The sequence below is a fragment of the Vicia villosa genome, linkage group LG3, assembly GCF_029867415.1.
Source record: "Vicia villosa cultivar HV-30 ecotype Madison, WI linkage group LG3, Vvil1.0, whole genome shotgun sequence".
NCBI lineage: Eukaryota > Viridiplantae > Streptophyta > Magnoliopsida > Fabales > Fabaceae > Vicia > Vicia villosa.
Genome location: NC_081182.1, coordinates 151,429,720 through 151,455,067, shown reverse-complemented (window position 1 = coordinate 151,455,067; position 25,348 = coordinate 151,429,720). Strand labels below are relative to the sequence as shown.

General features: G+C 36.8%; 2 protein-coding genes across 2 annotated transcripts; one reads left to right on the top strand and one right to left on the bottom strand.

The window, feature by feature from the left end:
- Positions 1-7,672: 7,672 nt before the first annotated feature.
- Positions 7,673-13,689, top strand: LOC131662515 (putative phospholipid-transporting ATPase 9). Its single transcript, XM_058932328.1, has 11 exons — positions 7,673-8,522; positions 8,811-10,177; positions 10,308-10,418; positions 10,513-10,789; positions 10,865-10,953; positions 11,050-11,158; positions 11,283-11,495; positions 11,788-11,913; positions 12,016-12,114; positions 12,192-12,383; positions 12,939-13,689. Exons 1-11 carry the CDS (start codon positions 8,133-8,135, stop codon positions 13,464-13,466), a joined length of 3,501 nt encoding a protein of 1,166 aa, XP_058788311.1. The 5' UTR covers positions 7,673-8,132; the 3' UTR covers positions 13,467-13,689.
- A 574-nt stretch (positions 13,690-14,263) lies between these two features.
- LOC131662516 (probable xyloglucan 6-xylosyltransferase 3) lies at positions 14,264-17,832 on the bottom strand. Its single transcript, XM_058932329.1, has 2 exons — positions 17,050-17,832; positions 14,264-15,482 (listed from the first exon to the last, which is right to left on the bottom strand). The coding sequence occupies exons 1-2, from the start codon at positions 17,583-17,585 to the stop codon at positions 14,657-14,659; spliced, it is 1,362 nt and encodes a 453-aa protein (XP_058788312.1). The 5' UTR covers positions 17,586-17,832; the 3' UTR covers positions 14,264-14,656.
- Between the last annotated feature and the right edge of the window lie 7,516 nt (positions 17,833-25,348).

Below are 25,348 nucleotides of genomic sequence, written 5' to 3'. Positions count from 1 at the left end.
CCTGGATGAAAAGTAATAACCTCGGATACCCTGAAAAATGGCATGCATATGAGAAATAATACTATTTTTCTTCTTTTTTTCTTTCTCTTTTTTATTACATCTTTTCTTTCTTTTCTTTTCTTTTTTTTTTTTGAAAGGTAAACATGCCATGATGTAAATGATGCCATGGAGGTTTCCCCGCATAGGAGAAGTGTGTGTTGCCTCTGGATAAGATCGGACGTTGCAGGATCAAAGGTCCGGCATAGGCACAATGAAACCATGAGAACACAAGTCATCAGCAGAACAGAACGGTCACCAACGGTACCTGTCATGTATATCCCTCCCCACTCACGGGTGTAGTCTAGGTCAAGGTAGGTCAAAAAAAGCCAACAGAGGATTGAAAGTAGGCGTAATCATACGATATTGCCTCTTTCAACCAAGCTCTGCCCGTGGATACATGATCGGATCAATCAGACATACGTCTTCTGTCCGTCATGGCCACTCTATTCCTAGTTCCTAAGGTATCACTCATGGCCTGGGTATTGGGCCTTTTACCTCATAGAACAATCCCACCCAACCTGCAAAACAGAACAGAAGACCCCAAGGAACACAGAATATAATCCATATGCATGATGTGCAAACAGAAATAAACATGATATGCAGGCAGAAAAGTAAACATGCAAACATATATACAAGGTATAGACATAAAAACAAATAAACACCCAGTAAATAAACAAACAAACGCAGGCTAGGATCGACTCACTAAGGATGGACCAGCAACAGGTCTAGCAACATCCCCAGCAGAGTCGCCAGCTGTCGCACGCTCGCGAAAAATGAACAGAGTCGCCACCAATATATTTATCCCATAAGGGAAAGGAATATCAGAAAACCTAACAAAGGGAAGGAACAGGGTCTTGCGACCAGAGAATCAAGGTACGGGAGTCGGTTACGCAAGGGGAAGGTATTAGCACCCCTCGCGCCCATCGTACTCGATGGTATCCACCTATGTTTGTTTCTATCTAAAGGGTGTATATCTATGTCTATGTCTAAATGCGAAATGAATGCAAAATGTAGGGAAAATAAAGAATTGTACTCGCACGGGCCCTACCCCGCTGCCTACGTATCCTTTTCAGGAATCAGAGTTACCGTAGCTCGGCTAAAGATTTTCTGTTTGTTTTTGTGTTTTTTAGTTGGGCGGCGTTAACGCTCACGCTCTTGCACAAGGGGACAGCCTAGGATGCAATGGAGCGGAGATAACTTGCCCTTAGGAAGGAGAAAAAGAGATTGGTTTGTATCTTTTAAGGGTAATTCCATGATGACGAGAACCCACTACAAGGTCTCGCATCACTTCCTCACTTTTGTTTTAAGTCTGAACACTTATTAGGTTTTTTGAAGTGTTTTGGTTGGTGTTTTTTAAGGGGATTTAATTTGTGACTTAGATCATACCAAAAAGAGTTTTGTTTTTTTTGAATATTTAGAGAAAGCACATCGAGGCCTACGCCACAATCGTTTCTCTAAATAACGGTTAAGAAATACATCGAGGTTTCACACCTCAATCATTTCTTCTCCGCTAAGTAAAGGAGATACAAAAAGAGTTTTTTTGCGAGTATTTAGAGAATGCACATCGAGGCCTACACCACGATCGTTTCTCTAAACAACGGTTAAGAAATACATCGAGGCTTCACACCTCAATCATTTCTTCTCCGCTAAGTAGGAAAGAACGTACATCGGGGCCTACACCCCAATCATTTCCTTCCTACTATGGAATATAGTAACGGTATGATCTTCATCGATATTTATTAAGTATTTTAAAAGTTGAAAAGAAAAAGAATGAAGGAAGGGAACTATTTCTAAATCTAATCTAAGTTGTCTAATATAAGGGATTTAAAATGAAAAACTATACAATTTATTAACAAAAAACTATACATGAAATAGGTAAAGGAAAATCAATATGCGACAAATAAAATTGAGAATTATAGCAAACAAACGGTATTCACAAGCACACATACATCTATTAATTCTACACAAAAAATAGAGACTAAAAATTAATTCCTAAATCTATTAGAAAGTTTTATTTACAAGGGAGTATTGATACAAAGAAAATTCAAATATATTGTGAAAAAAAGATTTATTAAAAGGATTAAAACAATTAAGGAAAATTAACAAAAATCATGGCGATTATTTACACACCCTACAACATCTATGAACAATTTTTATGTACTTTTATTAGAATTAAAAAGAAATTTAGGAAGCAAAAATAAAAGAAAACAAAAAAATTGAAGGAAAACTAGAACTAAACTACCAGGGGGTGCACTAGCATTTTCAAATGAATTATAATCAGTTGTGGGCGAAATACAGGGCCCAAAATAGGGGGTGTGAAAAGTAAGGGCGCTCAGGCCCGGTCCATTGGCTCGTGAGTGTATTAGCAAAACGGGGGTATAATCCACAAAGTAACAAAGCCCACTCAATTCCGTGGCCCAGTCACACTAACTACTCACTTCCATCTTTTATTATTCCACTTTATTTTAGTCAGCAAAGCAATTATTTCTTTTATTCTTGTTGTTCAGCAATTATTTTCATGTGGTTTTGTGTGTGAAACGTGATATGGCATACACATTATATCAATTGGTCAAAGATAAATTTAAGTCAGAAGAGACAAATAACCACATGAACCATTCACAGCTTGCCAACACGCCCTGAACTAATAAAAGCCACCATAAGATTGGAGCAAGGACTAATGCGTTCCTGACACGTGCGCATGCTAAGGAAAACGCTTTAAAAGACTCAGACGCCGGAGCCCTAGCTCCGGTCGTCTTCTCCGGCGAGGCACACGGTGGCGGCGGTTGCTAGTGCCCAGAAACGAATAACAGTACTACTATTCCATTCGAAATCGTCCACTGAATTCAGATCCAACCTTGGATTCATCTAATTCTTGCTCTAACAAACTAGCTGAAACACATTTCAAAGGCCCTAACCAACACAACTCTCATAAAAAAGCGAAATAACGGCGTCTAAATTTCCCTTGCAGTTTAACGAATTCAAATACGCCGTCACAGCACTCAGGCAATCATCATACCAATGAAAACCAACAAGTCTAAGATTTACATACAGCAACACACGACAGTTGATACATGAGCCTTATCCATATGCTACCGTCATATTCCGAGGGATTGAGAAACGTACCTGAACGAGATCTTGATTTGACAGATGAAGAGAAATCTACGTGTTTGAGGCGAGCTTTGGCAAATCTTTCCGCCACTTCGGTTTGTGCGAAATAAACTCACAGTGAACGTAGCGGGAGATGATGACCACGGAATATTGGAGTTGTTACCGTTGATGGTGATGATGGATGTGGAGGTTATCAAAGTGTCGAAGGTTGATGAGGGAGGAGGAGCAAGAGGTTCGGTTGAACCTTGGTTGAAGATGGAGATTGAGAAGCTTGGACGATGAAGATGATGAAAGAGATACGGTTATGGCAGTAGTGGTGAAGATGAAGATTGATCTTGAGCTTTTGCCATGGGGGTTGAAAGAGAAGGTTGAAGATGAAGATTAGAGGTGGAAGAGGGAGATTGTTATGGTAGCTAGGGTCGTTAGAGAAGTCGTTATGGTGGTGGTGAAATTCAGAGTTTGTTACAATGAGTAACAAACTTCTGTTTTGGTGAGGAGAAGAGAGAGAGCACGCGGGAGATGGTGGAGAAGGAAAAAGTGAGAGTGTCCAGAGAGAATGGAAGAGTCCCCTAAAAATGAATGAGAGTCCCTTTTATAGTGTATGTGCATGAGTGTGGAGCTTATAGCTTATAACTCTCTCCAAACTTAATGAACAAGTTGTATGCATTTGAGGACTGGTTGCATGGGTGACGTGCAGTTGATTGCAAGCATGGTGCATGGATTGTGTGGCTAAATGAGTAATATGCGGTGACTTGCCTCATGTGAGTTATACTGCAATTCCGAATACAACACTTTAAAGCCTTACATCTTATGACTCCCTCAGCAAAATGATATGATCAGGGCATCAATTGAAAGAGGAGATGGGATAGAGCAATTCCCATGTTATCTTCGAGCTGAAATGATAGTTAAAACTCCTTCAAAAATCGCCGTGAAAAAGACAAGGGAAGTGTTTGATAAGTTTGGAAAATCTGCCGGGAACTTAAGCAAATTGCCGACATTGAATCGCCATCTTTTTGCCCTTATAACCTTTGATTCAAGCACCATTTGAAAATACTTTCAACTACAAAAATGTAGATTGCTATGAATTGAACAACTTTGGTGTTTAGAGCACATTGACTTGAGGGCTGGAACTCATTCAAAAAGTGTTGGAACTCGGTCTTTCGCAACTGGACTTGCCCGCAAGCGTGCCCTAGTCAATGAACCACCTTACAACAGTTTCGAGAGCGTGACTTTGGGGCCTTGTATCTTTCCAATCACACAGCCAAAATCAATGATCTTTGGCTCCTCAAATAGGAGGCATGGAGTAGAACACATTGATGTTTGGATTGGATTTAGAATATGCTTGTAACTCTTTCAAATTGAACATAGAAATTGCCCAACACGTGTTTGATGGAATGCTGCGCGCGTGCCCTGAGATTGTGCCCAGCCAGATCCGTAGTTTCAACATTGCGAGGGCGAGACTTTGGAGCTTCATAGAACATTCAATATCCACTCAATTGACTTGATTCTTGGTTAATTGTGTAGAGGGCATGGGGGAGGAGAGATGCATACCCAATTTGCATTCATAGCACATTTGTACATCTCTAAAATTAACTTGAGATTTGGCATGCCACATGTTTGATGAAATGCCAGGTCGTGACCTGGTCCATGACCTGAATTGTGACTTGGCTCAAATGACTTTTCAGCAACTTCATACCATTTTATCTCTTCATACAAGCTTCAAATGAAAAAGTGTCCAACTATAAAGTTGTTCTCCTCCATGAGAGGAACAACTTTGATGTTAGAAATTTCTCCAGAAAATGCCATTTGCCACGTGTAAACTGATGCTGAAGTAGACTGCTCAACGAGATTTCCAATGCCAAAATTTTTCTAAGTATGAAAACTTTCTATTTTTGATATTTTTTCATTTTTGGCGATTTTTGTCGAACTCCCGATTTTATTCATTCCTCGACTTTTCTTGACCGATTTTCCACCAAAAGTCAATATTCGAACAATTCTTCCGATTTTGACCAAAAAGTCAACTGTTCTGATTTTCCTGATCATTGATGGAATCCCTGATTAAATCTTCTCCAGTCAAATCCAGTCAAATGAATGCATCCGCATAGTCAGTATGAAAGCTTCTCACTCATAAAATCCATTCCTGATTAAAGGTTGACCAAAAAGTCAACTGGTTGACTTTGGTCAAGGAAACCCTGATTAGGAACAACCAGATGAATTACAAATATGTACACTCCCCCAATGCCTTGAGTTGAGAAGAACCCTAATCCAGGAAGACTTCAATGAAAACAAAGCCACATAATCACACTTCAGATCCTCACATTTGGTAGGAAATTCCTTGCCATAAAAGTTCTTTCTTGTTAGTCTTTGATTGATACCAATGATATGAATGCATGAGTTGTATTATGACCTAAATGGTGTATGCATGTGAATTATAAGCCAGATGAATAAGGGTAGGACAAATTTGGGGTATGACACCGCGCACCCGCCAAAAAATGACGGGTTGGGTTGGGATTTTAGGCCCTCTGCTCGCCAAAGCCCGCCCCGCAAAAAGCCGCCGCCCGCCATACCCGCCCCGCCAAAGCCCGTCGCCCGCCAAAACCCGCCTCTCCTCCAAAACTCACTCTTTTTTTAGTTAATTCTAGTAATTTCAATTCTTGATGGTTTATTTTATACATTTATTTATAAATATATATAATATTTTTTTAAGTAAATTTTTTATAAAGTTGCTTTTATAAAAAAATGTTTTAAAAAATAAGTGAAAAATTTAATTAAAAGGTAAAAAAGCCTATTAATCTATTAAAAAAAATATAAATAAAAATAGGCGGATAAGCCCGCCAACCCGCCATCTTGGCGGGGAGGACATGAATTTTATGCCTATTTTACTTGTCGGGCATGCCCGCCCCGCTCGTTTTTTGGCGGACATAAGGCGGGGCGGACGGTGGGCGAGGCGGGCGGCCCGTTTTGCCACCCCTAAACGTGACTGATTTTGTAGAATTAAGAGACTAAAATGATGTTTTTAAAAGTTAAGGGATCAAATTGAACCCATAGATATAGTTAAGAGAAAAAAAAATATTTAGCCAAAAAAATTCTATATATAACTATATCATTATTGTAATAGAAAACTTTATATTATTTTTTTCATTAATTAATTAATTTTATTTATTTATTTTTAGTTTTAAATAATTATATACTATAGATAATAAGTAATAGAGCAATGCTAACAATCCATAACATTCAAATATACATGCATAATTTGTAACTTCTATATTAATTTTTATATTAATTTTTTATAAAACCCTTAAAGTATAACGTGTGTCACAATATTAAAGATACTATAAAAGGATATAAAAGTAATTATAGTGGTAGTGTGTTTTTTAAATTTATAGGAAATTACTTTTTATTCTCTTATCATTGAAAATATTTATTTCTCAATAATAAACAATATATTAATAAAACAAAAAGAAGAAAATGAATGTTTGAAACAATGATATGTTATGTGCATAAAATGCGAAGGATATTATAAAATAAACTTTTATGTTAATTTTTTAAGAAAATTTTTGATTATGTTTGAATTGAAAAAACACAATAGAGTTGAAATGAAACATGTCGGAGTAAAATGAAATATGAATCTCATTCCATTATATAATTATTTTATTTAAAATGTCTTATTTTATTTCATATACCCCAAATTAAATAAAACCAAAATTAAAGAATTGAATGAAATGGAATAAAATACATTTCTTTATGTTCCGCTGAATTCCATCATTTTTTTATCAATTTAAACAATAAAACATAATATTATTTCATTTCATTCTACTCCGTGTTCCATCAATTCAAAATACAAACATAGCCTAAATTACACAATATTAAAGAAAATGCAAAAGATATAAAAGTAGTTAAGGTGGTAATGTGTTTTCTTAAAAAAAAATTATATGAGATGTATCTACTTAATAATATATTAGATTTAAGAATGTAATCGACATGTATTGCAAAGATATTTTAAACCTCTATTTTAAATTTATATTTTACTGTATCTATTTTAAATAAACTAACAATATAATTTATATTATATAAAATAAAGAGAAAAGAAGTCACACACTACAGTTTAAAATAGTTTTACAATATCAATCAATCACAATCATGCATTCAATTACACCCCACTTTTATTTTAATTTTTTTTTTAATGACATAACATTTTGTTGATTATTTATTGATTAAATGTGTAAAAAAACTTTACACTGACAGTGTATAAATATTATTCTCTAAAATAAAATTATGTTTTATGAAAATTCCCTCATTAATATTATCAAAAATATATATATAAAAAAATTTTAAAAATAGAAAACTAAGATTTATGGAAAAAAAGTTAAAAAAAGAATTAAAAAATTACTAAATTCTTTTATAGAAAAATTACATTTTACATTATTTATTAATTAGTGTCATTCATTAATAATATCAAAAACATTATTCCATAATGTTTTTTTTTGGTTTTTTTTTACTACTATTCTATCTTCAAAATCCAGATCTTTCTCTGTTTTGTTTCAAATGAAACTTTTCAGTTCCTAGTACTCTCACTTTGATGCTACTTCTTTATCTTACTTCACAAAGAACCAATCTTTGTTTCTTCTATTCAATTTCTAGGAAATTTACCATTAACACGTTTTGATAAAATGCTCAACAACCACGGTTTTATGGAGTCAATTTCAAAGTTCTTCATTATTGAATTTGTCTCAGTTTCTAGATTTTCTTCAATTTTCACACTGTTTCTGGTTTTCTATATATATTCTGCTTAATCTTTGCTTTTCAAAACGCGCTTTTTTGATAATTTTGTTTGCTGTGGACTTTAAAGTTAAGTGCTTTTTTAAATAAGTTGGGTAGCTTTTTGAGAATTTAAAGAAATTTACCATCTGAGTAGGTCTTATTTGCCTATTTTTTTGATTAGTTTACTTCAATTATTGGATAAAAGTAGATTTAAGGGTTGTAGTATGAAGATAAAGAAGCTTAATTTCAGCAAGATATATTCATTTAGAAGTGGTCAAAAATCAAACTTTAGGACAGAAAATCCACAGATTGGAAGACAAGGGTTTTCTAGGGTTGTTATATGTAATGAACAAGATAGTTTTGAATCAGATTTTAGGAATAGTTATGCTGATAATTCTGTTAGGTCAACAAAATATACAGTTGCTAATTTCTTGCCTAAGTCGTTGTTTGAGCAGTTTAGGAGGGTAGCTAATTTCTATTTCCTTGTTACTGGTATCTTGGCTTTCACTAATCTTGCTCCGTATACGGCGGTTAGTGCCATTCTTCCTCTATGTATCATTACTGGAGCAACTATGGTGAAAGAAGGTGTTGAAGATTGGCGTCGGAAAAAACAGGTAGTTGTGTATTCTGATAAATGTCACTTTATCATGTTGTGAGTTTTGTTCTTTTAATGTCAAATGTATGTAGATATGAATGTAGAAATGACACTTCAGAATCAAAATGTGTTTGGTTCCGACACGAAAATGACATTGACAATGTGATTATATTCAATCACTTTCACTTTTTTTAATTATTACCGTTGTTGTTGTCGTGTGTGGTGTCTGTGTTAGTGCTTTGTAGATTTGAATGTAATTAGACTGGTTTTATCATTTCATTACTTAGCTAACTGCATAGTTCTATAGGATATTGAGGTGAACAATAGAAGAGTTATATTTCACAAAGGTGATGGAAATTTCGAATATACGGAGTGGAAGAATCTCAAGGTGGGGAATATAGTGAAGGTAAAGAAGGATGAGTTCTTCCCTGCTGATCTCCTATTGCTTTCGTCGAGTTATGACGATGCAGTGTGTTATGTTGAGACTATGAACTTGGACGGGGAGACAAATTTGAAGCTAAAACAAGGATTGGAAGTAACTTCTTCCTTAAACGAGGACTTTAAATTCCGTGATTTCAAAGCGGAGGTCAAATGTGAAGATCCAAATGCAAATTTGTACTCATTTGTTGGGAGCATGGAGTTTGATAGACAAAAATATCCCCTTTCTCCTCAACAACTTCTTCTACGAGACTCTAAACTTCGTAACACGGACTATGTATATGGAGCAGTCATCTTTACCGGTCATGACACGAAGGTTATTCAAAATGCCACTGATCCTCCTTCGAAAAGAAGCAAAATAGAGAAGAAGATGGATAAGATTATCTACTTCTTATTTTGTGTTTTGTTTTTAATTGCATTCGTTGGTTCTATTCTCTTTGGAATTGTAACTAAACGCGACTTACACAACGGAGTTATGAAAAGATGGTATCTAAGACCAGATGATTCCACCATTTTCTTCGATCCTAAAAGAGTTGCTGCAGCTTCTGTATTTCATTTTTTGACGGCCTTAATGCTATATAACTTCTTCATTCCAATCTCCTTGTATTTCTCAATAGAATTGGTCAAAGTCCTTCAATGCATCTTCATTAATCAAGATATCAATATGTACTATGAAGAACTGGACAAACCGGCTCTTGCCCGTACTTCAAACTTGAACGAAGAACTGGGTCAAATTGACACGATTCTTTCTGATAAAACTGGAACTTTGACTTGCAACTCGATGGAGTTCATCAAATGTTCGGTTGCTGGGGTAGCTTATGGTCGTGGTGTCACCGAGGTTGAGCAAGCCATTGGTAATATAAATAATAATTCACCTATGATACATCAACAGCTTAATAGGTCGGAATCAGAATCAGATGATATCAGAGAAGTTCGTGATCGAAAAGAACCAATCAAAGGTTTTAACTTTATGGATGAAAGGATAATGAATGGAAATTGGGTTAATGAGCCTCGTGCGGATGTTATACAGAAGTTTTTCCGTTTATTGTCTGTGTGCCATACTGCCATACCTGAAGTAAATGAAGATACTGGAAGAGTGTCATATGAAGCTGAATCTCCTGATGAAGCGGCATTTGTGATTGCTGCAAGAGAAGTTGGTTTTAAATTCTATAAAAGGACCCAGAATAGTTTATCGATGAAAGAGTTGGATCCGGTATCTGGTAATGAAGTTAACAGGTTAGTTTTGTTTTTCCAAATTCTTGTCTGTTTGTTATTTTGGGATTTTGACTCGTGAATTCATATTTATTTTATTCATGTCAAGTAATCCAAATACGTAATTTACAAAGTAACTGATTTCATTTTGCAGGACATTCAAGATTCTCAATCTCTTGGAATTCAATAGTTCAAGGAAGAGAATGTCGGTGATAGTGAAAGATGAAGAAGGGAGAATTTTGTTACTCTCTAAAGGTGCCGACAGGTTAGCGGCTAAATAACATGTCGCCTGCGGTATTTTCGAGTTTTACCTTTCCATTTAACCTATTAACTTGCTTTGAGTTATAATTTTTATGCAGTGTCATGTTTGAAAGGCTTGCCAAGAGTGGGAGAGAGTTTGAAGAGAAAACTTTGGAACATATGAATGAGTATGCTGATGCAGGTTTAAGAACGTTGATACTGGCATATCGTGAACTCGATGAAGAAGAATATAATGAGTTCGACAATAAATTTTCCGAAGTGAAAAATTCAGTCACCGTAGACCGTGAATCGTTGATTGAGGAAGTATCAGATAAGATTGAGAGGAATCTAATCCTTCTTGGGGCCACTGCTGTAGAGGACAAGCTCCAAAACGGGGTAACAAAAAAATTTCTCTTAAAGAAAATGTATCAGTTGGATCAAGACTTGAAATCATAAATATTGTTTTGCTAGGTTCCTGAATGTATTGACAAGCTTGCACAGGCTGGAATTAAGATATGGGTTTTGACTGGGGACAAAATGGAGACAGCCATCAACATCGGGTATAATATTATACTTAACTTATGCATTTTCTCTTTACAATGGCTTCATCGTGAGAACTACTTTTCAAGATGTTTGACATGACTATGCGAATGCAGTTTTTCTTGTCGCTTGCTTCGACAAGGAATGAAACAGATTATAATTCATTTGGAGATTCCAGATATTCAAGCATTGGAAAAGAATGGAGACAAGAAGGCTATCATCAACGTAAAATAAAATATTTTAGCCTTTAATCTTTGACAAGAAGTGCAGTGATAAAGTGACTTGGTTTTTTTCGGGGGAAAGAACATAAGTTGGAGTGCTAATATTTTTTCGTGAATTCATGTTACAGGCATCAAGGGAAAGTGTGTATCATCAGATATCGGAAGGTTCTAAGCTGCTTTCTGCATCTAAAGGGCCCTCTCAGCAAACATTTGCTCTTATAATTGATGGAAAATCACTTGTTTATGCTCTTGAGGATAATACAAAGAACATGTTTTTAGAGCTTGCAACTCGCTGTGCATCTGTTATCTGCTGTCGCTCTTCACCAAAGCAGAAGGCACTGGTATGTTTAAGCTTTTCTTTGTTTTTCCCCTCTACTTGACAAATTTGTCCTTATTTTTTATGGTTGATGATCTGCACCTACATATAAACGGGGTACCAACTTTTGGCGTACCAAATTAATTAACTGATTTTTTTCTATACAACTGCATAGTATTTTGTAACTTCAATTTTTTTTTTGTGATAAAACCGAGAAAAGCAAACCGGGGGCGTGTTTGTTTCCGTCGGTATGCTAGCTATGAAAATGGTGCTGGATAGCTTTTTAAATTAATTTTTATTGGTGCATCTGATTAAAGGTTACTAGACTGGTCAAAGAAGGAACTGGGAAGACAACATTAGCTATTGGTGATGGAGCTAATGATGTAGGAATGCTTCAAGAAGCTGATGTAGGTGTTGGAATCAGTGGTGTTGAAGGAATGCAGGTACTTCAAAAAAACTACAGTGTTCTTTTGTATTATTGATTTTCACTTCCATATCCCATTTTGTTATAACTTTTTCTTTTTTATCCTCTCTCTCTCCCCTAGGCCGTTATGTCTAGTGATATTGCAATTGCGCAGTTCCGGTATTTAGAAAGATTACTTCTTGTACACGGACATTGGTGTTACCGAAGGATGTCCACAATGGTAAGACTTTTGAAACTTGATCTCAACATTAAGGTTCTGAAAAATTATCTAATATACCTTGTTTATTCTTGCGGCAGATATGTTACTTTTTCTACAAGAATATTACATTTGGCTTCACTCTATTCTTATATGAGGTGTATGCATCTTTCTCTGGACAGCCTGCATACAATGACTGGTTTTTATCTTTCTATAGTGTCTTGTTTTCTTCTCTTCCTGCCATTGCCCTTGGGGTCTTTGACCAAGATGTATCTGCTAGGTACTGCCACAAGGTAAGCTTACTATTCACCATCTTACATGTTCTATAAAGCACGCGGAGACATACACGGATACCAACACAACACTGACACTGATATGATACGACCACTGGTAATAATTTGAAATGTAGAGTAATTGAATGTAACCACATGTATTGGTGTTGAACACTGACGTGTGTTGGACACTAAACACACTTTCAATGTGAACTGTTGGTTATATATAGATTAAGGTTGTCATGTGTGCACTAGTAATTCAGAAACTGAAAATTTCACTGTTCTGTTATAAAATAGTATTCTTGTTTATGAAAGAGAAGACTACATACAAAAACATTGCATTTACTTGTTTTAACTTTTGAAAATAGAAGTTTTTCAAAACCAAACCGGTTCAACTGGTTGAACCAACCGGCTAATCTATCGATTGGTTCAACTGTGTTTGATTCGTGGTGTCTGAGAAACGGATCGAACCAGGTTAATACTTATTTATCTACTTATTAGCTATCACCGGAAAATAGTGCTTAGCAAATTCTTGTTTTTTTTAAAATTCCATGTTATTTCTGTTTAATGTTGCAGTTTCCCATCTTATACCAAGAAGGTGTACAAAATGTCCTATTCAGCTGGCGCCGGATTCTAAGCTGGATGCTCAACGGATTCGTCAGCGCCATAATAATCTTCTTCTTCTGCACAAAAGCCATAGGCCTTCAAGCCTTCGACAAGGACGGACAAACCGCCGGAAAATCCATGCTAGGAGAAACCATGTATACTTGTGTCGTTTGGGTTGTAAACCTACAGATGGCGCTATCCGTGCGATACTTCACCTTAGTACAACATATTGCCATTTGGGGTTCTATTGCTCTTTGGTATTTCTTCATGTTTGTATATGGATCATTGCCTCCAAGCTTTTCCACAAATGCTTACAAAGTCTTTGTCGAGGCTCTTGCTCCGACTCCTTCCTATTGGATTGTCACGCTATTTGTGACGCTTTCTTCGCTTATACCGTACTTTTCGAGCTCGACGATTAAAATGTGGTTTTTTCCTATGCATCATGAAAGGGTACAATGGATGAGGTATGGGGACAAGAAGAGTAATGATCCTGAATAGAAATTATTTGCTGCCAACAACCAATAACTTTTGTGAATATATAATTGTGACATGTTTAGAATGTAAAGGACGTACGGCAACGGTTTGTAGTTGAGATTGCGAACGAGGTAGAGCTTACATGTGTATGTAAATTATTTAAATTTTTTTATTTTTCTAGTTACATAAATTACACAATTTGGATACTAATTATGTAGAGTTTAAAAAATCCAAGAGATTTATGATACATTTTATTTTCAATTTAATTTAGAGAATTATTTTTTCAAAAAATAGTTGATTTATAAGTATTGACAATTTATTTATGCAAGTCATAAAGAGAAAAGACAGAATGCTACTAGCATGGGTCAAACCTTGTATCAACACACCTCACACCTACTTAATTTAACTTTGAGTAACATTGTAGAATTATTATTTGAATGCAAAAGAGAGTTCGATGCACTTTGGTTTCATGCTAAAATCAGTATATTACTCTATAAAGTCTAAATTCAATTATAAACCTAGTTAAAATTTTATATTACTCAACAGTTAATTTTCACTTTTAAACTTTTTAACATCTACTCTTAGAGCACATCACAAGTTAACAATACCTTTTTATTTTTTAATTTAATTATCTTTCAAGTTGAAAAACATATTTGTTTCCACGCCCTTCTATCGTGAACATTAACATTTTAATTTGAACATTAACATTTTAATTTGAACATTAACATTTCAATTGTGCTACTACTGGGATCACTCATGTTACAATAAACTCCTAAATTTAACAGGAAATGGAATAAATCCATGAATTTGCGCCAGAGAAGGGAAAAACACACAAAGATGCTCAGTATACAGCAAATCAGTAAAAAAAGTACTGATTACTCAACATGATACAGAAAAATAACAACTTGTATGAAGAAAGAATTTTATCCTATATGGTGTTCCTATTAACTTACCAAGACAATAAAACAAAAGAGAAAAAGTTACATGTTTCACCGTCTTCGCATCATATTCCACTTATAAATATAGCCTATGCATTACCAGCCCAGACATGTTACTTTCTTCATGGTTTTAAATTACATTCTGGAACCACCGCACCATGAATGTTTCAGTTGAAATCAAATATCAATGTTTCTCTAATTTCGTGACAGCAATTGAGGTTGTATTGACTGCAATTATCAACCATAATATCAAAAACTGCAATTTGAAACCTTAATCTAATTTCTTGATTCCACCTTGCCTGCAGGTTGCCTTCGTATGTCAAACTGGTCTACAAAATCCAAAGGAGTAACCGTCTCATTCCTGATCCGCTTGATTTTAGGACTTAACAATCCACGGTGCCTAAACCCATAGAGCTTAAGCACTTGATTATCAGCAAAATTGTAAGCCCTCTCCATGCTACTAAGGCATCTCTCCACTGGATAATCTCCATAACTTCCACAAGGCTTACACCCCACAAAATGTGTTACAAAAGGCCACCTCTCATCCCCTAACCCTGGATGATACTTCTCCATCATCTCTTCATACCGATCCACCAATCCAGCCCAATAACCATGCAAATAAAAAGAATTCTCAAGAAATACCTTTTCCATCCATTTGTCCTTCTTTGACAACAATAAATATATCAACGCCGATTGATCATCAGCCTCAAATGCAGGCCTTCCTTTGAGATTTGCTGTCAAAATCTTTCCAGCTTCCTCCCGAATTGGTCCTTTCGGGCCCATGGGGGCCCAAGCATCGAGCAAATCCAAGGACCATTGACAATTGCGAAACAAAAAGCTTCCTGTGTTCACCGCAATCCAAGAATTCTGCTCGAACAACAAATCAGGATACCCATGAAGAATCATATTATAATCATTATATTTACTCATGGGAAGCTCAAACACCATGTCCGTGAAGAAAGCATCACTGTCCATCCACCAAATCCACTCCACCTCAGGGTGTGATAACATGAGCCTCCGAATCATGGGCAATTTGGCCCAGTAACCTGCAAGCTCCATGTCCAAGTGAGCCATGTTGTACACAATTTCAATGCCATGCAATCTGCAGTAGCACATGACAGATTAGAATATAACACACGGGCTTAATGCAGATATATTCAGCATAAATTCAAATCAACTTCAAGCATTTTAGAGCAAACAAGTTTCTTCTCTTCCGGAAAAAATTCTGTATACTAAGAGCCGTTTATGGAAAAATTAAGTAAGAGTTTCTGAAAGCTAATTTCAACTTAAATGAACAGCTCATACTTGAAAAATAAATAATTATTTTTAAATTTATTATCTCATTTTCCAAAAATGGATCCAAACCACTCATTGTACATATTAAAATAGGCTAATTCTACTGTGCACAAGTGTTATATAGGTCTTGTATTATGCACAAGTTTTTTTCACCATAGATCATCAAGTCCGGTCATATGTACCCTACCACACAAAACCTACTCCATCTTCTCCCCCTCCCTGACTTCAACAATTTTTATGTCCCAAACCAACCTAACAAAAATCACATAAATTAATACTACCGGAAGATCTATTTTGGGAACACCACTTTAGGACGAATGAAATTTCTTATGAAAATATAGTTTATTCAATTGTTTTTTTTGTTTTCTGCCGATCATGATACATGTCACAGAAAAGTATGACTTTTCTTTGATTCTTCACTTCCCAAAAGAATTCCGCTTAAGCATTTTCAGTGTTATTAAATGGCGGTTATGGCACGACATAGTTTTGGACAACTGCCATAGGAAATTTTTGAAGGAATTCCTGCCTGGCATGTTTATATGGCATCGACAACATTAAGACTTTTAATTAATACTTAATGAATTTGAAAAGCATTAAAAGCCTAACGACATTGGGGTGAACAATGTTTTCACCTAGAAGCAAATTATAGATATAGATGCATAACAGAACCATAGGGCTACTGTATACTATTGATACATTAGCATATGAAGTTATGAATCTGTCATAACCAAACTGGAAATTTCCATTAAAATAAGCCAATACAACCACGCTAGAATAGAGAGGGCAGAGAAGGCGAAGAAGAGGGAGTGGATATGATGTGATGGCATGGCATGGTGAGTTTATCATTACATAGGTTGGTGCTTAATAATCTAATGGGTGTGCATCGTTCGAGACTTATTCCACTTGTGCACCATAGCATTAGCCATAAATATCACAGATAAAAGCATATAATGAAAAAAGTAACCTTTGCACTAAATAACAAGTTAAATCACTTACAACAGAACACAAAAGACAAAGCCGGGCCAGCATTTTTAAACTCAATTATGAATGAGTTCGATCTACAAAATTGATTGTGTTGAAATTAAGCTTCAAAGTGAAGTAATAATGTACATTACGTTTCTACTATAAATCTTGTAAGATTTGATGAAAAATTATCAAGCTAACACAAGCTAATTTTTTCAAAGAGTTCTCATCACGAAGTCTAGCATCCAAATCATGGAAAGTAACATAAAGCATTAAGCACTAATTTACTAACATTTGCCTATAAAAATCAGATTTCAAGGCAAAATCAATTTCAACTCACAGCAAACAAACAAAATTGAGCATTACTAAACATTACAATACAACAAATTGGAAGCAGAAACAGCACTAACCTGCAATAATCGATCTTATTCTTGATAGATTTCAAAAGATAATGATCCCCAATAGGATTATCACACGGCTTCGGCGGCGAACCCGTAAGAAGCATGATCCTCGGTTTCCCTCTAACAAAATTAGGGTACTCAGGATTCTTCCCAAGCCAACTTCTCCTCTCCGTATCCCAATTCCGGATCTTAGGACCCAGCGCATAAGTCTCATTCAAACTCATAAAAGTCTCGGTCTGATTCCGATCGGCCGGATCGGAATCAGATCGGATCTCCGCGAGGATCCGGTTCGTTTCCTCGATAACATGCTGATTCACAGCGTCGTTTTGCGTCGTCCCGAGATTAACACCGATGGTGCCACGTAGGACGAGAATGGTGACGAACCCGCAGAGGATTGTGATCTTGATGTTGTTGAATGTTTTCTGGATCTGACGGCCACGTGGGAGAGCTCGGTTACGTGAGGAGGTTGGGGTTGTTGTTGTGGAGGTTGGTAAGCCTCCGACGCTGGTTGTTCTCTTTTGAGTTAAGTGATTCTCTTGCCCCATAACGATGTGTTTGTGTGAGTGTTAGTGTTGTTAGAGATTTGATTTAGGGTTAGGGTTGGTTATGATGATGAGGTTCATAGTAATGGGGATTGAGAGAAGTGAATGAAACAAACCAAAGCCCAGAGGAGGGAGCATATGGGTGTTGTGGTGTATTAGACAGTGAGAGTGGAGGGCATTTACAACACCGACTTTTTTGTTTTCACATTTGATGTGTGTGTGTTTTGTTTTCGTCTTATTTTGTGCAAGTAAACGAACATACCGTTTTTTTTTGGCTTTATACCACCGGTTTAGTCCGGTTCGGGGGCGAGTTCTGGCATCAAGTGGTTCCATCCCCCTCCCGATCGCAGTTGCGGGGGATCGAACCGTGGTTCTCCCTACCAAGTCCAGCGCCAATCACCACTGGACCAACTAACGATTGGTCGAACATACCGTTTTTTTTAACTAATAAAAACAAATATGCGTATTGAACTAACTAGTGCTCATGATTTGGGGGGTTTTACCAGGTAGGCAACAGTTATATCGATCATCTCCACATTTGGAATGAAAATTATGAAATGATGTTATTACCTTTTTAATAAAATAGAGTAAGACATACAATTTTTTTTTTTTTTAGATTTTAAAAAAGAGAATTTCTCAACCATCGAATTGACCATTTTGCCCTCGTGTTTCCGTAGGTGCATTTTTTGAAGCACTTTTTTTTGTTTAACAACCTCAGAGCAAAAGCATTTTTAACCATAAAAGACATTACATTAATTCATTGATTAATCAGCATTATAGAGAAAATTAAGAAAACTAAGAGATAAGAAATTACAACGGTTAAGACAATGTCATATGTTCCATGCATCATTTGAATGAAATCAATGTCGTATTTCACTTCATCCCACCAACGTTCCGTTTTTCCGGTTTCAAGCTAGGTCCTTGTTCTAAGCCTCTGGATCCTTTTGATTTCTTCTCCGGGTTTATACTCCCCCTCTAAAAAAGACATGATAGTCCTCTTGAGTTGGTCGAAAGAATGGATATTCCAAAACTTCACCGACACGGGGGGTTTGACGGGAGAGAAAATGACATGCCCTTCCCTTATGCGATATTCCGATTCAAGGTCGGAACGCTTCATTGATGTTCGGTGACATCCATCTGACCTAATGCGAGACATTTTTGTGTTTGTGTTTAGGGTTTGTGCTTGTGTGTATTGCAAACCTAGAAACCCCAAATTTATAGAAGCCTTTGAAGACTATGGACCACACAATGTCTGTCATAGAATGTTCCGTAGATATATCCACGGAAAGGCATAGATTTCTCCTTTCCGTAGATGCATCTACAGTAAAGACCTTTAATTTTCAATGTAACGCCCTTCCGTATATGCATCTACAATTAAGACCTATAATTTTCATTGCAACACCCTTCCGTATGTTAGAACAAGATTTGTTCTGATCAATTATCTTAGTTTTGATGATAACAATAATATGAATTTTTGCTTAAGATAATATGGTACTCTAATCCAATGCAATTTCCTTTTCAGGAAATATATATATAAAGAGTACGCATAATTCAGCGCTCAGAAGCTTTGTCTCAAAGGGTTCAGCATGCAACATCAGAACATGGTCTGGCAAGACATCAGAAGATGGTCGAAGCAGAATCAGAACATGGGTCTATGGAAGCATCAGAAGAACAAGAGAACAGAAGCACTGAAGTTCTGATGGTATCACGCTCAGAAGCACTTCAAGGTCAGAAGATCAGAAGATGCTTTGCACCAAGCTGTTTGACTCTGATGATATTCAAACGTTGTATTCACAAACATCAGATCAGAAGGAAGTACAAGTGGCAAGCTACGCTGACTGACAAAAGGAACGTTAAAAGCTACTAAAGGCTACGTCAGTAGACACAGCGTGAACAAGGCTCGAGGTAGTTGACAAAAGCGTATAACATTAAATGCGATGCTGTACGGAACACGCAAAGCATTAAATGCACTCAACGGTCATCTTCTCCAACGCCTATAAATATGAAGTTCTGATGAGAAGCAAGGTTAACGATTCTGCACAAAAAACAACTCATATTAACTTGCTGAAACGCTGTTCAAACTCAAAGCTCAGAATCTTCATCTTCATCAAAGCTCACTACATTGCTGTTGTAATATATTAGTGAGATTAAGCTTAAACGTTAAGAGAAATATCACAGTTTGTGATTATAGATTTTAAGAAGCAATTGTAATACTCTTAGAATTGATTACATTAAGTTGTAAGGAACTAGAGTGATCGTGTGGATCAGAATACTCTAGGAAGTCTTAGAGGTTATCTAAGCAGGTTGTAACTAGAGTGATCGTGTGGATCAGTATACTCTAGAAAAGTCTTAGAGGGTATCTAAGCAGTTGTTCCTGGAGTGATCAGTGTGTGATCAGAAGACTCTGGAAGACTTAGTTGCTGACTAAGTGGAAAACCATTGTAATCCGTGCGATTAGTGGATTAAATCCTCAGTTGAGGTAAATCATCTCTGCGGGGGTGGACTGGAGTAGTTTAGTTAACAACGAACCAGGATAAAAATAACTGTGCAATTTATTTTTATCTGTCAAGTTTTTAAAGCTACACTTATTCAAACCCCCCCTTTCTAAGTGTTTTTCTATCCTTCAATTGGTATCAGAGCGCCGGTTCTAAGGTGCAAGCACTTAACCGTGTTTAGAAAAGATTCAGGAAGAGAAAAACGCTTCAGTAAAAGATGGTTGATGAAAGTGAAAAGTCTACACCTGCATCTACATCTGGCTCTGCTGAGCAATACAACGGTAACAATGGTTATACTAGACCGCCGGTATTTGATGGTGAAAACTTTGAATACTGGAAAGATAAACTGGAAAGTTACTTTCTTGGTCTAGATGGTGATCTATGGGATCTTCTGATGGATGGTTACAAACATCCAGTAAATGCCAGTGGCGTAAAGCTGACAAGGCAAGAAATGAATGATGATCAGAAGAAGCTCTTCAGGAATCATCATAAATGCAGAACTGTTTTGCTGAATGCTATCTCTCATGCTGAGTATGAGAAGATATCTAACAGGGAAACGGCCTATGACATATATGAGTCTTTGAAAATGACTCATGAAGGAAATGCTCAAGTCAAGGAGACTAAAGCTCTAGCCTTAATCCAGAAGTATGAAGCCTTCAAGATGGAGGATGATGAAGACATTGAAAAGATGTTTTCAAGATTTCAAACTCTTACTGCTGGATTGAGAGTTCTTGACAAGGGATACACCAAGGCTGATCACGTAAAGAAGATCATCAGAAGCTTACCCAGAAGATGGGGTCCTATGGTGACTGCATTCAAGATTGCAAAGAATCTGAATGAAGTTTCTCTGGAAGAGCTTATCAGTGCCTTGAGAAGTCATGAAATAGAGCTGGACGCAAATGAGCCTCAAAAGAAAGGTAAGTCTATTGCATTAAAATCCAATATCAAGAAATGCACTAACGCTTTTCAGGCTAGAGAAGAAGATCCTGAAGAATCAGAATCTGAAGAAGAAGATGAACTGTCCTTGATCTCCAGAAGGCTAAATCAACTCTGGAAGACCAAGCAAAGGAAGTTCAGAGGCTTCAGAAGTTCAAAGAAATTTGAACGTGGAGAATCTTCTGATGACAGAAGATTTGACAAGAAGAAGGTCATGTGCTATGAATGCAATGAGCCTGGACACTTCAAGAATGAATGTCCAAATCTTCAGAAGGAAAATCCCAAGAAGAAGTTTCATAAGAAGAAAGGTCTTATGGCAACCTGGGATGAGTCAGAAGATGATTCAGACTCTGAAGATGAGCAGGCTAACTGTGCGCTGATGGCGACAGAAGATGATGGATCAGAATCTACATCAGAATCAGATTCTGAAGAGGTATTTTCTGAACTTACTAGAGATGAGTTAGTTTCCGGTCTAACTGAACTTCTGGAACTCAAGTCTCAGATCAGTCTCAAATACAAAAAGCTGAAAAAGCTATTTGAATTTGAAACAAAGAAGCTTGAGTTGGAGAATTCTGAATTAAAAGAAAAACTTTTAAAATTATCCAATAATGTTGGATCTCCTTCTGATTTAGAAAAATCCACTCCTAGTCTAAACCATATTCTGAAAGAATATGATTTAAGTTTCAGGAAGTTCTTATCTAGAAGTATTGGCAGAAGTTAGCTAGCTTCTATGATATATGCTGTGTCTGGAAACAAAAGAGTCGGCATTGGTTTTGAGGGTGAAACCCCATACAAACTTGAACCTGTTGATGAAATGAAATTCACATACAAGCCATTGTATGATCAGTTCAAGTATGGCCACTCCCATGATATTAGGCACACTTCACATGCTCAAAGCTTTCTCATAACACACACTAAGAAGCATGTGACACAACCTAGGAAATATCATGAAACTCACATTAAGAATTATCATGCTGTTCCTCCTATTGCTTACAATGTTAAATCCAAGTTCAATCAGAACTTGAGAAAATCTAACAAGAAAGGACCCAAGAAGATGTGGGTACCAAAGAAAAAGACTATTTATTTTGCAGATTCTCTTGGTGACAAAGAAGATAAAAGTCAACATGACATGTCTCCTGGACTCAAGTTGGTCTCAACACTTGAAGGGAAGAAAGACTGTCTTCCAAGTTCTGGTTCTTAAATCTGTTGAAGAAACTATGTTCGTAGGAGATCAGAAAAGAAAGTTCATTAGTCTTGGAACCATCTGTTTTGTTTGTCTCTAAAGCACTGATGTTTCGTTCTTGATTATTCTGAATGATCTAAATGCTACAGAATAGACAATATTGAAACATTGATTGTGGACGAATCAATAAATATCTGGTTTGATGATAAACTTGTTTCTGATGAAACAAAGCAGCTTAAGAATTTCTGCAGATACAACTTTGTCGTATCAGAAGCTGCAGAACAAAGAAGTGAGCCTCCAGAAGCTGTGTATATCAGAAGTAATGGATCAGAAGATCTCTTAGATTTATATCAGCACACTTCAGAAGGAGTGTTTCCAGAAGAGAAAGTTGATCAGATCAGAAGCAGTGATCTGAATCTGAAGGTGTAAAGTCTATTCTAAAATTTACAGCTGTCATCTATTATCTGATGGTGAACACGTGTCTGCACGGTTAGTACGAAGCGTGCAGTTGAAAAGACGCCGACCTAGGTAACCGTTTTTAAATCATTTCTTTTACCACAATCTCTCTCCTCACGTCACTTGTCATTTAATGAAAATGATTTCTTTTGATTCTGAAACTATTCAATTTGTTTATTTATTCTTTTTCATTTTCTAGTTTATATTTGTCTCCTTATATTCTTTTCAAATCATATCTTACATCTTTTTCGCTCCCTTGTCTCTCTCTCTTCTTGCATTCTCTCGTTTGAAAAGTTCTTAGCCGTTTTTCTAAAAACCCTAATCGAAAACCCAGTTTGCTTTTCTTGTTCGTTTTTGTTCATTCTGCATCCATGGCTGCCTTCTCATCCCAAAATGCTGAGTCATCTGTTCCTCATCATCTCCAAGAAGAAACTTTGCAACTCACCCCTGTTGTTGCATGCTCCATTCCTAAAGATGAATTGGAAGTTCTGTGTGAACTCATGGTTGACTTTGACAACATTGAAGAAAACCAATTTCACCTTAAAGAAGACATCATCTTTCAAGGATGGACCTCGTTGTTTGCTGAGTTCGTTGGTCCAGTTTATCCGGATCTTGTCAAGGAGTTCTGGGCACATGCTGTGGTTGCTCCAAAATCTATACTTTCTTTCGTCCATGGAAAGTTTGTTGTTATTACTGAAAACATCCTAAGAATGATGTTTGATCTGAAAAACCCTGAAGGGGTTTTTGAGTTTGATCAAAGGGCAGATTTGGGAGATGTTCTATCCACTCTCTATCCAAATGTCAAGAAAACAAAACACGTCAAGGATTTGAGAGATGTCTACAGAATCTGGACAAAGATCCTTCTTGGGTGTTTCTACCATAGGAAAGCAACACATGCCTCGGATTTCATCAGTAGTGATCAAAGGTATATTCTTTATTGCATTGCCACTCAGAAGAAGGTTGATGCGATTTACATTATCTTCAACCATATGTGGAAAGCAGTAAAGGATTCCAGAAACGCTTTCAGAAAAGAAAATGGTGGAACAATCATTCCTTTTGGTAGAATTATTACAAACCTTCTGGTGCATTCCAAGATTGTTGAGAGTCTGGAGTCTGAAGGTATTATCAAAAACCTTGCTGTCACCTCTGGAGCCTGTCTGAATGCTTTTTCTTTAAAGAAGATGAAAATAATTGACACTATCCTCAAAGTTCCTCAACCTCTAGCTGGAACAAGAATCAGAAGAAAACCAGTACTAGCTGACTTTGAAACCTTCTTCAATAGTGAGGTACCTGAAGTCAGAACTAAGTATCTGAAGTCACAAAAAGAGGATAAGAGTCTTAAAGATCAAGACAAAGGTGCTCCTATTAAAGTGAATCGTAAGAAGGAAGAAAGGACCAAAAGAAAGTTTGATCATCCTGCTGCTACCACCAAGAAAGAAGTGGTCCCAGAAGAAGTCATTGCAAAGGTTGTTAAGGCTGTCTCTGCTGATTTTGAGAAGAAAAAGAAGGAAGCTGAGAAAAAGAAGAAGAAGTCAAATAACAATGCTGAGATTGTTGAAGTTGTTGAGAAGAAGAAAATCAGAAAAAGAAAGATGATTCTTCAAGAATCTGATGAAGAAAATGTCTCTCAAGAGGCTGAGAATCAACCAGAAGTTCTGGCATATGTCAGAAGGAAAGAAATCGCTAGCGGCAAAACAAAGATTATTGAAGAGCCGAAGAGTAAGAAGCAGAAGAAGACTGAGGATGTGGCCAAAGCTTTTCTGAGAGGTTCCAAAGGTATATGCATTTCTGAACCTGATTCTGTTCCTGCTGTTTGTTCAGAAGCTGCACCAATAGAGGTTGTCCCTACACCTGAACCAGAAAAAGCCACATTAGAATCACCTGTCTTTGTCCATGTTCTTACACCTCCATCTTCTCCTATAACCATTCCTTCCTCTCCACCTACCATAAATCCTGTTCTGGATATACCACCCCTTCAAACTCTCTTTCCATCTCAACCTTCTCTCAATGCCACCCTTGAACATACTCCCTCCACCTCTCAAAACAATCTTTGTGATTCTCCTCTTCCAACCTCTGCATCACATGAGCAGCTGCTCCGTGATTGCAACTACACTCCCAAGCCTCGTCCTGAAGCTGAAGTGGTAGTGTTAGATTCTGATACTGAAGCAGAATCTTCTTATAGGTTGGATAGAGAACCTCATCCTTACTTCACTTCCAACCCTGCCTTTTCAAAAACCCAAATAAAATTCCGCCCTGTACATCCTATTGGTGTAGTTTTTGAAAACATAAAGAGGAATCTCAGAAGTACCTTTGATACTCTCAGAATTGCTGAAAGTTCTGGATTGAATGATGTTGCTATGCGGAACTTCTGGAGGATTTTTCGCAGAGAATCAGATGCTCTATTTTTAGAACTTCAGGAAGCCTGTGTAGCTGCTGCCCCACGGCCTCGTGGAAGTCTCAGGAATTATGAAGACTTCTGGTTTGCTAGTCTCAAAGGAAGACATCTGTTGGAAGAGAAGCCCTTCTTGGATGAGATGGAACAATTAAGATTGGCTGCTGAAATGGAAGCAAATCCATGCAGGGATATGGTTATCTGGATTCCTGATTATCCTGTCCTTCTTGGAGATTTCAAGACTCTCTTTGACTTTCTGAGGGAAAACCCATCTAAGGAAGACCCAAGATTGGTCATTCCAGAA